Source organism: Caretta caretta, chromosome 1, assembly GCF_965140235.1.
Source record: "Caretta caretta isolate rCarCar2 chromosome 1, rCarCar1.hap1, whole genome shotgun sequence".
Taxonomy (NCBI): Eukaryota; Metazoa; Chordata; order Testudines; family Cheloniidae; genus Caretta; species Caretta caretta.
The window spans coordinates 206,394,208-206,412,424 of record NC_134206.1 but is presented as its reverse complement, the minus strand read 5'-3'; the positions used below and the strand labels follow the sequence as shown (position 1 = coordinate 206,412,424).

The 18,217-nt window shown below is 48.2% G+C and overlaps 1 protein-coding gene across 2 annotated transcripts; it reads left to right on the top strand.

Moving 5' to 3' along the window:
* The first annotated feature begins 730 nt into the window (after positions 1 to 730).
* On the top strand, positions 731 to 17,312 carry POPDC2 (popeye domain cAMP effector 2). Of its 2 annotated transcripts, none has more exons than XM_048818780.2 (4): positions 731 to 1,654; positions 7,468 to 7,576; positions 9,942 to 10,317; positions 16,928 to 17,312. In XM_048818780.2, the coding sequence occupies exons 1-4, from the start codon at positions 1,164 to 1,166 to the stop codon at positions 17,011 to 17,013; spliced, it is 1,062 nt and encodes a 353-aa protein (XP_048674737.2). In that variant the 5' UTR covers positions 731 to 1,163; the 3' UTR covers positions 17,014 to 17,312. The 2 variants fall into 2 exon arrangements, with proteins under 2 accessions (XP_048674737.2, XP_048674728.2); XM_048818771.2 differs by having other exon boundaries at positions 9,942 to 10,455.
* The last annotated feature ends 905 nt before the right edge of the window (positions 17,313 to 18,217 follow it).

Below are 18,217 nucleotides of genomic sequence, written 5' to 3'. Positions count from 1 at the left end.
CCCCAGAGCCTGTTAGAGATAGGAGGGACGATTCTATGGTAGGGTAGAATTTGTTCATTGCACATTTCCAAGCAGTCCCCTAAACGTTCCCCATCCCCCTGTGCCCTGTAGCATTGTAATGTTAAAGGTGTGAAAATCCTATTGGCTCCTCCACTGAAATTTACCCCTCACACATTCATGTTTGCACTGTGTTCAGAGCAGGATCATTGCCCACACTATACGCTCCAGTCTAAGTTTAAATGTCCCACATGATGGAGTTGCCACCATGTCCCCTAGGAGGCTATGCCACAGTCTGACAGGTCTCCTCCCTAGAAAGCATTTCCTGATATCCCGACTATGTTTTCCTTTGCTAGCTTCCTCCCATTGCTATTAGTTATCACCCAGCAGGGAGGTAGACTTTCTGGTTTTGTAATATGATGGACATTCCTTTGCTCCAAAACAATAGCGAGGAATAGAGTGTAAGCGCCCCCCCCACACACACACGATAATAAACTAGCTACTTTTCTCCTTTCTGATCTCCATGTTGGGCTTATCTAGTTCTTTGAGTTATGTTAAGTGGCCAGTGCCTGTCTGTTCTCTGTTCCCCTCACTGGCTTCGCTCTTTGGATTTCAATTCCAAACATGGTTATCCATTTGGGGTCTCTCTTCATTCCGTTGCCAAGTGATATACATTCCAAATTCAACACAAGTGCCTGTTGCTTCCCCCCTCCCTCTCTGTCTCGCTGCTGCTCTCTCTCAGTCTCTATTTTCACTCCTGGAAGGCTGGGGAGAGTGAAAGCAACAGGAGCTCTTTCCAGTCCCATTCTCTGATGAGTTCTCTAGCTGAAGCCCTCTCCTTACTCTGTGACTGAACTCTTTGGACCTCTTTCCCTGCTCCGTCTTCTGAATGCAGTTGGTGGGGGAAGCCATCTGGCAGGACTGTGCACCTCACCAACAACAAAGAGAAAAATAAGCCATTTGGATTCTCCGGCTTGGGGTTTTTTTTGGTACGAACAAGTTTAAAGTTATTTTTAAAATGTTGCTCTGAAGGGCATTCCAGTGGGACCAGTGAGCTCCAGGGAGAGGAGCTGACAGGCGGCTCCGATTACAGCTGTCTGTGTAATTTTTGTATGACAATACATTTGTAAAGCAGGACGGCGGGGAGGGTGGGGGAAAGGGGAAGGATGAGTGGAAACAGCACCCCTTGGGACCAGATACTTTTCCAGCCCCCTTTATGTGAGGGCTGGAAGCAGAATGCAGAGGGAGCAGCCTATCACCTGGGCAATTGCATCCTCCTCCTAGGCTACATGGGGGGAAGTGGGATCTTTGGCTCCATCTATATCTTCAGCCTTCTGACCACTGGCTACATCTGCTATACTCTGTGGGGCTGGCTGGATGCATGTGGACTAGACATCTTCATGTGGAACATGCTGCTGGTCATGGCCTGCTTGCTTCAGCTGGCTCACCTGATTTACCGGCTCCGCAAGGACACCTTCTTGGAAGAGTTTGACCTCCTCTACAAGACCCTCTGCCAGCCCTTGCAGGTGCCCTTTGAGGTCTACAAAGAGATCGTGAAATGCTGCGAAGAACAGGTCCTGTCACTGGCGAGAGACCAGAACTATGCTGTGGAGGGCAAGACACCCATCAACCGCCTGTCTCTGCTGCTCTCTGGCAGGTAGGGTGTTCCCTGTCCTGACAAGACGTTTCCCAGCCCTCAAATGTTGATCCATCTTAATATTTAGGGATAGCTTTGTAGAATTGAGCTAGCAACAATGAATCTGCCTGGTCGGCCTTGCTGGGGATATGTGGGGAGGATTTTCATCTCTTTCTTTGCCATTTTTAAAGCAATCTTAGTGGTGGTGGGAGGTGATGATTTACAGCGCTGGAGTCTGAAGGCCTCTATCGATAGAACAGGTACAACCCTGGCAGCAGTAGTGAAGCTTCTCTCTTACCAGCTTGGTGGAGCAAGGCAGAGAGGCCTCCTTGATCCTGTGGTCTCTTGGGTACCACTTACAATGGTAGTTTTTGTGACATGGATGCCTGTCTTCTAGGAACTGCTCTGCAATTCACCAGTTTATCTCAGCCAAAAGCTTAGAAGGGAATGGTTCCATCTCTCACTCCCCATGCCCAAAGCCAGTGGTTCACAACTGGGCCGTTTGGTAAGAAAAAAACCATTTGATGTATCCCACCTCATCTGGCAGCCCTCCTACCCTGATCCATCAATGCTGCTTCATTCTGTGGGCCACCAGGAAGGGTTCCATGGACCACTGGACATCCGCAGACTTTAGTTTGAGAACCACTGCACATCACTGTGTATTCCTCCATCTGCCTGAGTCTCTGATTAGATAGTGTAGTGCAGTAACTGTATTAATGAGGAAGGACTTTGTGATGTTTACTTGCCTTGGGCAAAGAAGTAGTTTTAGCAGCATGCCTAATTTTCAATTCAAAATATCAAAATATAGAAAAGCAAAAGTAGCACTATGGATCTGTCTACACAGTAATTTAAGCCAGGGTCTGAGCATGGGCTCAGACCAGACCTCCCCCCTACACACTTTGTGTCCACACTGCAAATGTGGTAACCAAGAACTCAGAGCCAGGGCAGGAGAGTCTGAGCCCGTGATAAGCTGGGACCTAGGGTCCGAGCCCTATTGCTTTCCTGTGTGCATGTGGCCCCAGCTTGACTTGGGTCCTGGAAGTCCTCCGGATTTATCCCAGAGTTCCTGGCAGCAGAGGAGCAGTGCTGCAGGCAGCCAGCACAGTGGTCAGAAGGGTCATTACTGCCTGGCTGAGCACATTCCCACTTCCCGCTCCGGTGGAGCTTGCCTGGAGCAGGGAGCAAAGCTGACAGGCAGGAGGAGGCTGCTGCTCACCAGGATGTTGGGAATCATCCCTCCTCCAGCCATGCTGAGCCGGGAGCTCTGTTGCTTCCCCTCCCTGCAGGGTGATGCTTGGTCCTGCTCTGTTCTCTGGCCCTTGCTTCTGGGCCTCCGCGGGGCTATGTGTGTGCAGGGGCATTTCGCAGTGTGTACTGCAGGGTGGTGACAGGGAGCCAGCGCCAAAACTTCCCCACAGCCTCCTGAGGATCCCTTCTTTCTGCCTCCCACAGTGTGGCAGGGGCAGGAATAAGAGATCCCAGGGGTGCTGGAGCACACTACACCCCAAGCCCTGGGTGATGCATTTCACCCTCTGCAGCCAGCACCAGCCAGGCTGGGTGGGTGTGTTTTCTGCGATACCTTCATTTTATGTCAAACTTAAAAACAAACAGACAAAGATAAATAAAAAACCAACCAAACAAAAACACCTTCATTGAACAGCCCATTTTAAAAATTATGAATTGCAAAGTTTCATTGTAACTGTTTGGCAGCCCTGGAGACTGATGGGCTAATTATCCTCAGAGCAGGTGCACATGGGCATTGTCTTGTCATGGGACTCAGCCTAGATGTGGGGAGCCCAATTCTCAGGTTAGATGGTAGTTCAGTATAAAGCCTTCTCAAACTGCCGTCATTCTACTGAGACAGCCACCAAGGGAGCTGATCATGCAGTTTGTGTACTTGTGTGTTCCTTATTGGCATCAATAGCACCGACACAGCTAGGAAACAGGGTGAACAGTAGAGTTTTCCCACAGTGAGCCACATTCCTAGGGCTAGAGTGTCGACATGTGGGAGGCGCTAGGCACTTTGGGATATGTGTACTTTGATTTGGGTCTGTGCACTGCAGTGTGGATGCCAGAGCCCTAAGTTGGAGCATGGGTCAGAAAATTCACAACTTAGGGTTAAAATACAATGTAGACGCTCAAGCCCAGGGATCCCTAACACTAGGCTTACATTGCTGTGTAGATATAGCCTATGTTACCTCCCAGTGCCAGCCACTCTGCAGCAACACAAAATGAAACAGATCAAGAGAAAGGAAAGAATCAATGGGAGCCATGTTTAGCTCCAAGAATGGCCTGCCAGAATCCCATGCATGAGGTAGTGAGCTTGGCTGGGGTAGGCTGAGAACGTTGCTTGGCATTCCAGCTGTCTGTAACTCACCAGATCATTTCTCTGGTACTGCAGACCCAACTCCTGTCCTGCTGCTCTGATGAGGATTTCAGGACTTCCAAAGGGTTCAGGACCAAATTCTTTCTATATTTGTTGACTACACTAGGCCCACGTACAATGAAACCATTCACAGATCTTTCCATGATTTCTTCCTACTGGACAGGTAGGTGTGTGGGGGAAGGGCTGTTCTTCCTTCTCCTCCTGTTTGTCACCTTCCTCCATCATCTTGGGTGGAATTTCAGAGCATAGCAGGCTCATCAGACAACAAAGATAATATTTAGTACTCTGCACTTAGCTAAGACCTTTCATTTGGGGATCTCAAAGCACATCACAAACTGTCAGGGTTCCTTCCCCACCCTGAACTCTAGGGTACAGATGTGGGGACCTGCATGAAAGACTCCCTAAGCTTATTCTTATCCGCTTAGGTTAAAAACTTCCCCAAGGTAGAAACTTTGCCTTGTCCTTGAACCGTATGCTGGCACCACCAAGCGTGTTAAACAAAGAACAGGGAAAGAGCCCACTTGGAGACGTCTTCCCCCATAATATCCCCCCAAACCCTACACTCCCTTTCCTGGGGAAGGCTTGATAAAAATCCTCACCAATTTGTACAGGTGAATGCAGACCCAAACCCTTGGATCTTAAAAACAATGAAAAATCAATCAGGTTTTTAAAAGAAGAATTTTAATTAAAGAAAAGGTAAAAGAATCACCTCTGTAAAATCAGGATGGTAAATACCTTACAGGGTAATCAGATTCAAAACATAAAGAATCCCTCTAGGCAAAACCTTAAGTTACAAAAAGACACAAAAACAGGAATAGACATTCCCTCCAGCACAGCTTATTTTACCAGCCATTAATCAAAAGGAAATCTAACGCATTTCTAGCTAGATTACTTACCAACTAACAGAAGTTCTGAGACTGCATTCCTGATCTGTTCCCGGCAAAAGCATCACACAGACAGACCCTTTGTTTCCCCCCCCGCTTTGAAAGTATCTTATCTCCTCATTGGTCATTTGGGTCTGGTGTCAGCAAGGTTATCTTAGCTTCTTAACCCTTTACAGGTGAAAGGGTTTTGCCTCTGGCCAGGAGGGATTTTATAGCACTGTATGCAGAAAGGTGGTTACCCTTCCCTTTATTTTTATGACACAAACAGTGATTGTTAAAGCTTCCATAAGTTGCTTGGCTCATCGAACAGACCTAACCTAATCACTGTGGGCTCAGAGGGTGCCTTATGCTATGGAGCTTGTTGTTCATAGTCTGAGCTGTGTATCAAAATGCTAGCACTTGTACAGCTCTTTAGATGTTTACTTGCTTTGTAAACAATCTTTACAACCCTCTCCCACCGTGACTCCCCCCCGACCCCCACCATTTTACACAGGAAACTGAGGCGCAGAGTGGCGAAGCCCTAGTTCATTTAGGAGGTCTGTGGTGGCTGAACTGTGACTAGAAGCTAGAAATCCTAATTCCCAGGGCTTTGCTCAGACCATGTCTCCCATTTTAACTGCGGAAGAGTTCTGGTTTAAGGTTACGCTAAGGGGGGGTTGGGGTGTGGCAGATAATCTGCTCTCTTTGAATAAGGAAAAAGTCAGTGACTAAGGCCCATATGCTCCCTTCCCCACCCTGATTGCAGCCCCTTGCTGCGCAATGTGAAGGGGAGCAAATCCACAGAGAAAATGCAGTGGGAGAAAGTGGCTAAGTGGGGGTACTGCCAAATATCTGTCCCCCTGCCAACGGTCTGCATCCAGCAGCCTGCTTCAAAACTGTAGCTAACCTACTGGTAAAGTCAGTGGAGAGTTAATACTGTCTTACTTCTCACTGAGGGCTCTGTGACTCCCCTTCATGGGGTCAGAGTGCTGCTGAAGGAAGTTAGCTAATTACATCAAAGCTATTGGTCCTGCCATACTGCCACGGATGTGGGGGTAGCATGGAGGGTGAGTCTGAGTCATGTGCTCCACAGGTCTGGCGCTAGACCCCCAGTTCCCTCTTCTGGCCTCTCCATGCCAGACCTTGCTATCCCTGCAGGCTGTGGTGATGGGTAGGAGAATGGGGGAAAGGCTGCAGTGGAGCACTACTGTGCTCCACTCTGCATGCTGTTGTACAGAAAGGGAGTGCAGGGGCCTTGACTATTTCATTATTGTGCAGGCTATTTCAGGGTTCCACACTAGCAGTAGTCTAAAAGGAGCAAGAGGGGAGGGATACCTCAGTGGTTTGAGCATTGGCCTGGTAAACTCAGGGTTGTGAGTTCAATCCTTGAGGGGGCCATTTAGAGATCTGGGGCAAAAATTGGTGATTGGTCCTGCTTTGAGCAGGGGGTTGGACTAGATGACCTCCTGAGGTCCCTTCCAACCCTGGTATTCTATGATTCTATGATCTATGAACCTCAGAAGTACTGAGTTCAGATTAGGAAGCTCAGATAACAATAGTTTGCCCTTCTCTGGTTCATTCAATCTCAAGAGCTCCAACTACTTTACAAACATGAACGAATTGAACCTCCCAGCTACCCTGGGAGACAGAAGAATCACTATGGCCATTGTTCAGATGGGAAAATTGAGGCACAGAGATGGGAAGAGACTTGCCCCAGCACACACAACTAAATGGCAGAGCCAGGAACAAAACCCAGGTCTCCAGACTCCAAATCCTGTGCCTGAACTGCAATACCTGGCTTTCTACCTCTTGTAGGCTTGAACCAGTGCTGGTCACAAGTTTGACCTTAACTTTGTTGGTCAGCTGCGGTGGCAATAAGGGAGAGGGATACATGGAAGGCAGTGAGACCTAAAGAAACTGAATGATAGTGGACAGCAAAGTCTGGATTTGCTGTGTGATATGGCTGCAGCAACAGCCAATTTGATTTTGGGCTTTATAAATAGAGGCATCACACCATGGAGCATGGGGGCATAGATCCTTCCTATACGGCCCTGATGCAACTACACTGGGGTTTAGTTTTGGGTATTGTTGTAGGAAAGATGTGGATAAGTTGAAAGGAGTTGAGGAAAGGGCAACAAAAATGGTCAGTGGACTGGAAGGAGAGGTGAAAAGAAATTGGTACGAAGAGTTTGTCCTGATGACGGCTGAGGAGCAGTCATACTAACCATCTCCAAGTAGCTGAAGAGGAGAAACCCCCAGGATAGGAGGAATGGTTTAGAATGAGCCAAAGGAGTAATGTGATGACAATAAGAGAGGGAAAATGGGAAAAGAGAGGGCTGAGTATCAGGAAAGACATGTTAGCCTATTAACAATTTCCCAAGAGAAGGGATATTAACTTCATTAACTGGGACTTTTGTAACTAGACTGGAGAAGACACCAGACAAATATACACTAGGGAACAATCCTGCACTGACACAGGGATGGAGTATATGTAGCTTCTTTGAGAAGATTCTGTACAGGTTACACTGGTTCACCTACCAGCCCTTTTCTGGCCTAAGCCCATCATTCTCCTGTTCTCTGTCTAGGATCAGAGTGAGCCAGGATGGACAGTTCCTGCACTATGTCTTCCCCTACCAGTTCCTGGACTCCCCAGAGTGGGAGTCACTGCGACCTTCTGAGGAGGGAACATTCCAGGTAACTCAGCGCAACCACCTGGCAGCTCTACTGCTCAGACTTGGGCTTTACTGCTTTGTACATGTGCAGGAGAGAGTGGAGAGGGGGAAGATGGAAGATAGTGGAGAGGGCCAGAGAAGCGTTGTTAATTCTCAGGCTTTGAGCTCTCAGCAGGTCACACAGCTAGGTCTGGAAGACATTCCTCCCCCACCCCCACCATGATATAGTACAGCATTGCATGATCAGATGCATTATCATATTTCTGCCTTCCTCTGAAACACCCAGAATTGGCTGTGGTTGACCCTAGGATTCCAGAGTAGCAGCATCATTGATCTGGATCTGATTGGCAGGGAGACAGCATGTTTGACTAGATAGATCACTGGTCTGCTTCCATTATGGCGATTTTTAATACCAGCATTAATGTGTTGCACAATGAGAGGGGAAACCTCACAAGAATTGCAGAATTGTGTGCTGCTGCTGTGGGAAAGGGTGACAGTGACAGTAAAGATTTAAATAGCTGATTTTTCAAAAATCTGAGTTTTTGATGATGATGATGATGATTCTCAGGCAGGGAAGCTCAGGGAGGGGAAGTGGGGAGAGAAAAAGGGGATATTTTATATTCAAATCTAGTTACTGTACCTTCAAACGCAAACAACAGATCTAATTCATTGCTCTAAAAACATTTTGGATAAAAGCGGACATTTCTATTCGGGGCCTTCCTTGGGGGTGGGGGAGAATTTCCTTGTCTAAGTTCCTCCTCCACTGTTGGGCTCAATTGTTTCACTTTGGTGCAGAATGGAGAATGGCAGAAGATTAATTAGCTGTGACAGGATCTGGTTGCCGCCTGGATTCTGACCTGGATTTGTCTTCTACTCAGAGAGCAGCTGGCTTGCAGTCTGAACTGGATCAGGTTTCATAGTTACAGTATTTCCCCAGAACATTGAACTATGAGGCCTGATGGTGCAGCGAGAGAGAGAGAGAGAGAGTGTGAGTGAGTCTGTCTGGCTGCCCTGTAAGGACCTCGGGGTGGGGGAGGGTTATTACTCTATTTCACTTTATGCATTGTGAGAGAAAGAGGGCTGTTTCAGGTGCGATTCAATTGACTGTTAGGAAAATGAGGCTCTGATACTTTAAGTTTCAGCATGACCCTGACTCACTCACAGCCCATCTCAGGGAAGTTCTCATATTCTACCTCCTGTATTTCATAAGGCAGCTGCTTGCATGGCAGTGGCATTAAATATCAAACCCAAGGACGCACACTGCAGCTCAGCCTTGTTTGGCTTCCCAGCAGCCCCTGCCATGGTTTTTGGCCATTGAGACACCTGTGTATGCAGCGCACAGGGAGGCCCCAGGATATTTTGGCCCAGCTGTAACACTTGTTCACATAGCTGTGTCTCAGTTACACTTTGACGTGCCACACTTTGCTCCAGCCTAAGAAGGCTTGGTCCTTTGACATGTTTCCCCATACCACAGCACGAAAAAGAGCCTGTTTTCCCCTGGGCAAGATTTTAAAAAAACCCAAACTTTCTGTTAAACCCCTAATGTTCTGGCCAACTTCCAACTCAGATAATTTTGCTCTGCTTCCTGCAATACCCCCCTCAGTATCAAATGCATACGCTAGCCTTCCTCCCTCGCTGTCCTGAACTGGCGTGTGTTGCAGTGCACTGTTAAACAGCTCTTGTGTTGTACCCCAGAGGTGGTAGCCTGGGGGGTATCCAACGGAATGAGTTGAGAGACCCCACTGTCTAAAACAATCTAGGAAACTTGAATGCAGCCTGCAGCACCTGCCTTCCCTCGAGCTGGTGACAAGTGGTGCCGCCCTCCAAAAGAAAGCTTTGTTTAATTTTCCATTTCCCAGCCATTCTGAAACCATGCACACCTTCCATCCAGCTAACAAGTGAGGGGAATACAGAGCCACCGGTTTTTATATGTAGCTCTCCCCCCTGAAATCAATTATTCTCCCCAATGGTAACAGTTCTGCAGAAAAGGAAGGCTCACAATGCCACTTGTGCTACTCTAGTCTTTTCAGTGGCATTGCATGGGTACAAATGGGGGCATAATTTGAAGATGAGAGGGTGGCAGGGTTGGCTCTGCATGTGGAATTCACTGAACATTTGTGTTAATGATGCACAGGAAGGAGCAGACTGCAGCTCCCTCTCTCTGAGCCGTACTGGCTCTGCATGGAGAAAACAGGACCGGAAAGCAATAAAAGCCCTATTTAGTCTATAAACTCAGCAGCGCCGACTCTCCTACACACAGAGAGCAGCTCTGTGGTGGAAAAGAAACCCCGGTTCCTTTTCAGAGCAGAACCATACTTTAAAGTGACGGAACCAAAGTCTGCTCAGTGTGGCTTATTGTGCTCACTTCCCCGCTCCTTCCTCTGTAGGTCACGTTGACAGCAGAGACGGACTGCAATTATATCACCTGGCCAAGAAGGAAGCTCTACCTCCTGTTGGCAAAAGATCGCTACATCGCCCGCCTCTTCTCGGCCTTCCTCGGCTACGACATCTCGGAGAAGCTGTACGCCCTCAACGATAAGGTCTTCACTAAGTTCGGCCTGCGCTTTGACATCCGCTTACCCAGCCTGTACCACGTCCTGGGACCCGCCTCCTCAGATGCTGAGGGAGAGAAGGAGCTGGAAGAGTGGGAGGAGCGGGCCGTGCCCCATCGTCTGATGCCCACCTTTGTCCAGACAGCTGCCTCAGCCCCTCCTCCTCCTCCTGCCCACCCCAAGGTGACCCGGCCTGACAGTGCCCTGCTGGGTGAGGACTCTACCAGTCTTGTGTTGGAAGATTTTGCTGAGTTGTCAGGGTCTTTTATGGACTATGTAAGCGAAGGGGAGTATATGAAGTGAGGGCACTTCTAACGTGGGCACACGTCACCCTGTGTGGGATCCCCATGTAAGTACTCGCTTGCCCGCGGAAGGAAACACTTCCATCTCTGCCTGGGCCTTGGAGGCGATGGCTAATGGGACTGGCTGTGCAAAGCTTAGCACTAACTCTGCCTAGGGGAGGGGAGGACTAAAGTGTCCCAATCCTTGGCCAGTTTGCTTATGCTTTGATTCCTTGCAAACTTGGTAAATGGCATGAATCCTGGCAGCCTCCACTCAGTCTTTAGGGACTGGGCACCGTGTAAACAGGAACCCAATTGCTAGGTAGGAATAATGAAAGGTGACCTGCCTGTGTCATTAACGCCCACTGGGTAGCTTCCTATCAAAGTTAACTTCATCAGCACAAGACATTGGTCCATGTAGAGCTGGGCTTTGGGGTGTGAGGGGAATCCCAGTTTCAGGGAAATCACCCAATGATCTTTTAACTTACCCAAAATAAATCAGCTGAGGTAATGCTGCCAGTAAAGGCTGCAAAGACTGTTGTGAAATTTCCACACTACAGCATTCTCAGGACACTTCCTCATTAGAATCTCATGAGATGTGCTGAGTCGGATGTATTTACCCTGAGGAGGTTCATAACAGAATCTTTCTGAAGAACCTGGTTTAAAGGCCTGACTTCAGGCTCTGGTAGCCTCAGTTAACCATAACATTATACAGCCAGGCTACAGTATCCCTAGATCTGAAGAAATCTTAGAACAAGTAGCGTGTCTTGGGAGGAGGGTGCATGACACTGAATAATGGTGTAAAGCTGAGGCAGAATGGAGACACAACAAGGAGAGGGATTTGTAGGGTGTCAAGTCATTTTCCTAGGTGGCCTGGAACAAAACAATAGGGCAGAAAATAAACAGATTTTCTGACTCTGTCAGGGCCATAAAGAATACAGAGGAGAGTGCAGGAGAGTGAGGTATGGATGCTTTTGAATTAAAGGGAGCTTGGGAAATTTCAGGGAATGCAAACACTGGCTTTCTCCGTGGTACTCCTTGAATTCTCTGTGGCTTCCAGAAAGCACACAAGGCCAAATTCTGCCCTCAGTCACAAGAGATCAACGCCAGTGAATTCAGTAAGATTCAGGACTTCGGTGGGTTTGCATGGGTGTCACCACTGGCAAGCTGTGGCCCAGCGTGCCTGATTCTGTCCTCACACTGCCTTATCCTTGTGTGACTCGGTTGACTTCAGTGGGGTTATTCCTGACTTACACAGATGTCAATGAGGGCAGGCTAAGGCCAGACACCAGGGCTCCAGACAAATTCATGGCAGGTGGAGAACTGAAACATTTCTATCTATAGGGTAGGGCTGGGCACCAAGGTGAATAAAAGAAACATCAGCTCAGGCTTTGGAACAGAGAGACTGACAGCTTACAAGAAACTCTTGGGGTTCGTTCTGCCTGTTCCCTGAATTGTCACCCTAGTGACATATAGGTGCTGTAAAGGTACCACAGCCAGTGGAAGGGAGAATCTCCCTATGCATGAACAGCGTAAGGTCAGCCCCTGCTGTCCCTCTTGCAGCCTCAGCCACAGGGGTGTGCTGTGGGCAGGGAGCAGTGGGATCTATAGCACTGTGCGCTGTGGAAACTCTGGGCTGCTTCAGGCTGTAGAACAGGCCACAGGCAATCTGGGTAAGTCTGCTATAAATTGGAGCAGCCCGAGGGCTGCTCTAATTTAGACTGGTGGCTGCACCATGCCCCAGCTGGCACAGGATTTGAGGGGCACAAAGGTGGCGCAAAGCCACCTTTGTGCCTGCTCTCCCTGTGCTGCCCCACAGTACAGAAGCTGCCCCCTTGTTTCTACCTGGACTCAACTCAGCCAGATTGAAAGGGTTTGGCCAAGGCTCCCATGTTCCAATAGCCGTTATCTTAAAACATTCCTGGGTTGGCTGACAGGAGATGAGTGTGGTGGCCGCATGTCATGGATTCCTCCCTGCATGAGTCTCATTACAGGAATACACTGGGCTTCCCTGCCTCACTACCACTGCTGGTGCATGGGAATAACATGCTGTCTCCCTAAGATCCTTCCCCACACCCATTCCTCGCTCTGCAAAAGAAGAATTTCTGGGGTCTGTGGAGGCTAATGGGGGCTGGGAGAGATTTGTGAACAGAAAGAGATGCTGGAATAATTTGTGCTGGAACTTCTGAGCCAAAGGGTCAAGGGTTAAATTCCAGGCTGAGGTACATGTAGCCACTCGCTGAATGTAAAAACAATGAGGCGTCCTTGTGGCACAAATACATGTCTCTAAAGGGCCGCAAGGACGCCTTTACAGACTAACAGACTAACATGGCTACCACTCTGATACCTGTCACTGAATGTTGATTCCAGTCACTGCACTGCGATAGGTATCCTTTGGTTTCCCATGGCCAGTAACTAAGGGTACACCTACAACCCTAGGCCACGCGTGGGCGGGATGCAGGGGTCAAGTCCTCCCGCCCCAGGTTTCTGCTTGGCCTGCCGGGGGGCAGGGTGAGGGGCTCTGTCCTTCTCCCGCTGCACCTGCCCCCCAGCCTGTTCAGTCCCTGTCCCTGACAGCTGGGCCGGGACGGGGGGTCGGCCTGCTGCTGCTGCCTCCCCACCCAGGCTCTTTCAGGCTGCTGCTGCACTGCACAGAGGCAGCGATAGGATAGGGTTGCCAAATTCCTACCCGCACAAAACTGAACACCCTTGCCCTGCCCCCTGTCCCCCCTCCGAACCCCTTCCCATTAGCTGAGGCCCTGCCCCCAATCACTCCATTCCCCCCCTCCCTCTGTCACTCGCTCTCCCCACCCTCACTCACTCACTCATTTTCACCAGGCTGGCTCAAGGGGTTGGGGTGTGGGACGGGGTGTGGGCTCCAGGGTGGGTCCAGAAATGAGGGGTTCACGGTGCAGGAGGGGGCTCTGGGCTGGGGCAGGGGGTTGAGGCACAGGGGGTGTGAGGGCTCTGGCTGGGGGTGAAGGCTCTGGTGTGGAACTGGGGATGAGGGTTTTGGGGTGCAGAAGGGTGCTCTGGACTGGGACCGAGGGGTTCGGAGAGAGGGGGATTAGGGCTGGGGCAGGGGATTGGGGCGCAGGAGGGGGCCAGGGGGGCAGGCTCCCCTTGGGGGGAGGAGGAGGCTAACCCCATGCTGCAGCCCCCACTGCCACAGCTATGCTATTTTTAGCACACTAGCTCGATTGAAGCCAGCTTGTATATGTCTGGTCAAACTGGAAATTACTCCTCCAGCTGCAGTGTAGCCATATCGCCAGCATGCTGATCACTGCACTCTAGTGTCTGGCAACTGTGCTCTGGTAGCAATAACTTCACTCCAAGGGCCAGATGCTGCCTTCCAGCACTCAGTCTCTGTGCTCCGAAGGCCACTGATAACAGTTTTCAAGTACATAAAAGGTTGTTACAAGGAGTGGGGAGAAAAATTGTTCTCCTTAACCTCTGAGGATAGGACAAGAAGCAAGGGCAGTTTCGTTTGGACATTAGGAAAAACTTCCTAACTGTCAGAGTGGTTAAGCACTGGAATAAATTGCCCAGGGAGGTTGTGGAATCTCCATCATTGGGGATTTTTAAGAGCATGTTGGACAAACACCTGTCAGGGATGGTCTAGAATGATAATACTTAGTCCTGCCTTGAGTGCAGGGTACTGGACTAGATGACCTCTCGAGGTCCCTTCCAGTTCTATGATTCTATGATTGTAGTAAGAAGAAAAGGAGTACTTGTGGCACCTTAGAGACTAACCAATTTATTTGAGCATAAGCTTTCGTGAGCTACAGCTCACTTCATCGGATGCATAGTGCTACTCGCTGCACTCCAGTGCAAGCCACTCGGCTCAAATAGTGATGGTACAGTGTCTTAGCTGAAGCATGAAAATGAAATGAGCCTCAGAGACCAGATGGCTCCTTTTATTTACAGAAGATGTGTGTGTTGGAGTGCGGAGGCTATTCTGGCCTAATTTCCTTACTCATTTTCAAAACCCATATGAGAACAACAAAGACTTTATCTGCAGGACTGAAATCTTCCTGTTTTCCAACCTTACCTTGAATTTATGAGCCAAATGCCCATCCTTCGCCTTCCACACAATACCCCTATATCTCCAGTGCTGAAAAGGGGCTTTGTGGGTGCCCCTTTTTGCTTCTTTATGTGGGATAAAGATGACCTGCAAAGATTTTGTCAAAAGCCACCAACCAACAAGCCAACAACAAGCCCAAAACCCAAACCAAGTTTATTCCCTTTGCTTGTTTTTTAGCTGGGAAATTTCAGAAATGGCAAGTCTGGTAGTCCCTGTTTTTGTTGAAGGACACTTTAAAGCATGTGGAGAAGTGGATTTGAAGCTTTCTCCGTCCTTAATGCTGGATTGCTGAATTTTTCACAAAAGAGCTTTTCTTTTAACTGTCAGGCATTTGAATTAAATAGGTGTAAACTGAAATAAATGAAAATCAAAGTTTTGAACAGTCTAAATGACAAGCACTTCATCTTTCATTCAGGCTTCACATGTCTGTTACCCTCATGGCAGAACGCAATCAGTTCTCCAGTCATCCATGGACTATTCTAGGATAATCAGGTTTAACAAGACCGTAAAAAGCAAGCAGGAAAAAACAAAACAAAACACCTGACTTTGATTGAAAATGTAAGGCCCTTTTCGTACATCAAAAAGAATTTAAAAAGGGGGGAGGAGGGGATAAGTGGGGTGTGATGGGAGGACGCTAACCTATTTCCCGCCACTTCAAGATGTCCTTTAAAACTTGCCTGAAGCTAAACTATCTCAGGCTTTGATCTTGCAAGCAAAGCAGCATCAGGTGGTGTTGGTACTTGGATGGGAAACCTCCAAGGAAAGTCAAGATGCTGTGGGAAGTGGTGCTGATGACTGATTAGGGGGTGCTTTCCCCTCTCAATCTGTATTGTGACAATGGCCCACTATGGTATCTATCTATTTTTTTTAAGTGCCTATCCATTGCTGGAGGACAGAGCATCTCAAATATTTTCATAATGTGGACCACATCTTAATATAGAGATTGTTTCATGGACACCTGCTCTCCCATGTGCCATCACTGGGAACCACCTCCCCTCCCATTCACCACTGCACAGATCACCTCCCCTTCCATTCGTGAATGCATGGGGCATGCCCCCTCTCATTCACATAACATCCTTGAGGCTACTACAGCAATCACCCCCCACCCCATGGAAAAGTCACATTAGGAAGTATTTAAGATGTATTTAGCTTCTATTAATGCAGTTTAGCTGGAAACAAGGAGGAGGAACAGCAGCATTCTCTGGCCAGCCAGCTCTTCATAGAGCACCTGCAAATGCTCGGCACACCACCAATGGACCAGGGATCACATTTTGGGAGCCTCTGCTTTAGAAGCAGTATAATACATTGAAAACAGAGAAACAGGGACCGCTTCCATATACAGGGATTGCTGTGCTTCCGAGGTGTCATCGTTCATAAATAACATCAAAACTAGGTCCTGACCAGGTGTAGGAAGTAAAGATTTCCTGGTATTTTCCCATCCACAGGGCTAACCTCATTTTCCTGGCCAAATTCCAACCTAGGTAATTGCATTCTATCTCCCTAAATTCCCCCTGCAGTTTCATTCACATACCATGTTTTTTTTCATTTTCTGTTCCTAAACTGTGATGTGGTATCGCTGTGCACTATTACAACGGCACTGATGTTCTGTGGTGTATGAAATGATTTTTGTGCACAGAGTTTGCAAAACGCTTTGAGATCCTTTGGGATAGAAAGTGCTGTTGAAAGGTAAGTTATTCTCTTACAGTATTAGCTGGCTCTGCACTTGTCTCCTGAAAGAGTTTATAATCCACCCTGTGACACATGAGAAAATAAACCCGATGATGACCTGATGGTGAAAATAGCCTTTCTCTGATTATTCATATGACATAGGCTGTGAGGTTCTGTTGATATTCAGGGTGGACGTTTGAAAGAGATACCACCAAAAGATTCTGCATAATTTTTAAAATAATTTTAAAGATGTACTTTTGTTTAGACTAATCCCTGGGAAATTGAACTCTGCTTTCTTTAAAAAGTGGTTTTCTCCTTTCCATTTGGCAGCTGCCCTGATTTGTTATTGTAAGATGGCTTGTGAGGTTATTGTAGGGTTTCTTCAGTGGGCTTGTGCTGTATGCATTGGGCCCAATTCTTCTCCACCTTGCAGCTTATGTAATCATGTCCACTTGGGTCAAGTGGGCCTCTAAATGACCAGGAAGCATTTTACATCCACTTTGACACAAAGGGCCAAAGCAATGGAGAAGCAGGCCCACTGTTGTGTTAGCATAAAGTTGCTCATGATAGCTGGGGTTTTGTTAGTGTTGGGTTGCTCATGAAATCTGGGGCTATGCACGCTGATTTGACTATAAATGACAAAGATTTTACAAACTGATGTTAGAGGGAAACCAGTAGGGTGCCCTGTAGGCCCCACCAGGCCCCACTATCTCCTGGGTGAGTTTGGCAAATGGATAAGAGCTGTGGCTGTAATAATAGCCTCTTTTTTTCTCCCTTTCCTCCCACAGCTTCTGGAAGCCTTATCCGGAGTTACCCCTGTGCCCTCTTCAAAGGACGAGCCCCTCTGGCTCCCACCCAGACCCCAGAACTCTAGGGTGCAACAGTCGGTTTTAATCAGGAAGCCCCACGCATGAGTGTATGCTCCCACACCTCTAACCAGAAAGACGCTCATTAACATGCACCTACGTGTCCACACAACACCCCTGCAAACACATGAAGTATACGCCTGAGACTGAAGTGTGATGGCTGGACGCTTTCCACACCACATTCTGTTCACCTACAGTGGCACAAGGGATGGCTGGGTGTTCCTTTTTGTATTCTAGTCTTTCACCCCCATGATCTGTTAACAGCTCTGTTATCAGCTCCATTAAACGTGTTGGAAACACAGCAGTATTAGCCTGTCCATGGAGTCTTTTGATTTGAGGGCACCAGTTAAAGAGAGTGTTGATTCACTAGGGTTCAGTGACTTGGAGGGGAGAAGCTGATGTTCAGAGGATTTCACATGAGCTCTAGAAGTAGGAAAATGGGACTATAGCAAGCCTAAGAGTTTTAGTATTTGTGTGTATTGGGAGTGGGGTGGGGAGGTATGGTTATGCTAGTGATGTACATGGCATCCATTCCTATCAGGCTTAAAATGCCATGTCCAGGGTTTAACGCTTTTCATTTATGATAACCACAGTTACGTAACGAAGTACATACCAGTTTCTGATGTTGGGAAAAGATTCCCTAGGTCTTTTGATCAATCCACTTGGAATAAGGAGGATGAGAAGAACCAGGACTGAATTTCTGTGCCCTCTTGTGATGGATTCTGGGTCTAGCCCTGGGAAAGGGGAAGGACTTAACCTGAATTTCTGTGTCCCTCTGGAAGGGAATATGGGTACATCTCTTTGGAAGGAGAAGAAGTTGAACTGGATTTTTGTAGACTCTGGGTGTCTCCACTGAGGTGGAGATGGAGTGAAGGAACAGTCAGGTCTGAGCCCTCACAAAAGGATCTGGGAGATCGGGATAAGGAAGCAAGGAAGATGCAATATTTTAGTTAAAAACAATATGGAGAGATAGTAGGCAACTTACAAATACAGCAGTAATAATATTTCTACTGCAAGCTCACCCATCAGTGGGGGCTCGTATGGTGTGATAATAGTCACCAGGGGCCCCTTTATCCCCCCTTTAGTCTGGTGCCAAGGGCCCCCTATGCCAGGTACAGAGGCAGCTCCACCAGCTCCATGCTGTTCCCACAGGGACCCCAAGTGCAGGAGGCATTCTGATGTGGGCCAGGGGCATGGATAGGGCTTGCTCCT

Coding starts and splice junctions, on each gene's coding strand:
- POPDC2 (XM_048818771.2), top strand. CDS start 1,164: ATGAGTGGAAACAGCACCCCTTGGGACCAGATACTTTTCCAGCCCCCT. Junction 1,655..7,467: donor TCTCTGCTGCTCTCTGGCAG/GTAGGGTGTTCC, acceptor TTCTCTGTCTAG/GATCAGAGTGAGCCAGGATG. Junction 7,577..9,941: donor CTGAGGAGGGAACATTCCAG/GTAACTCAGCGC, acceptor CTTCCTCTGTAG/GTCACGTTGACAGCAGAGAC.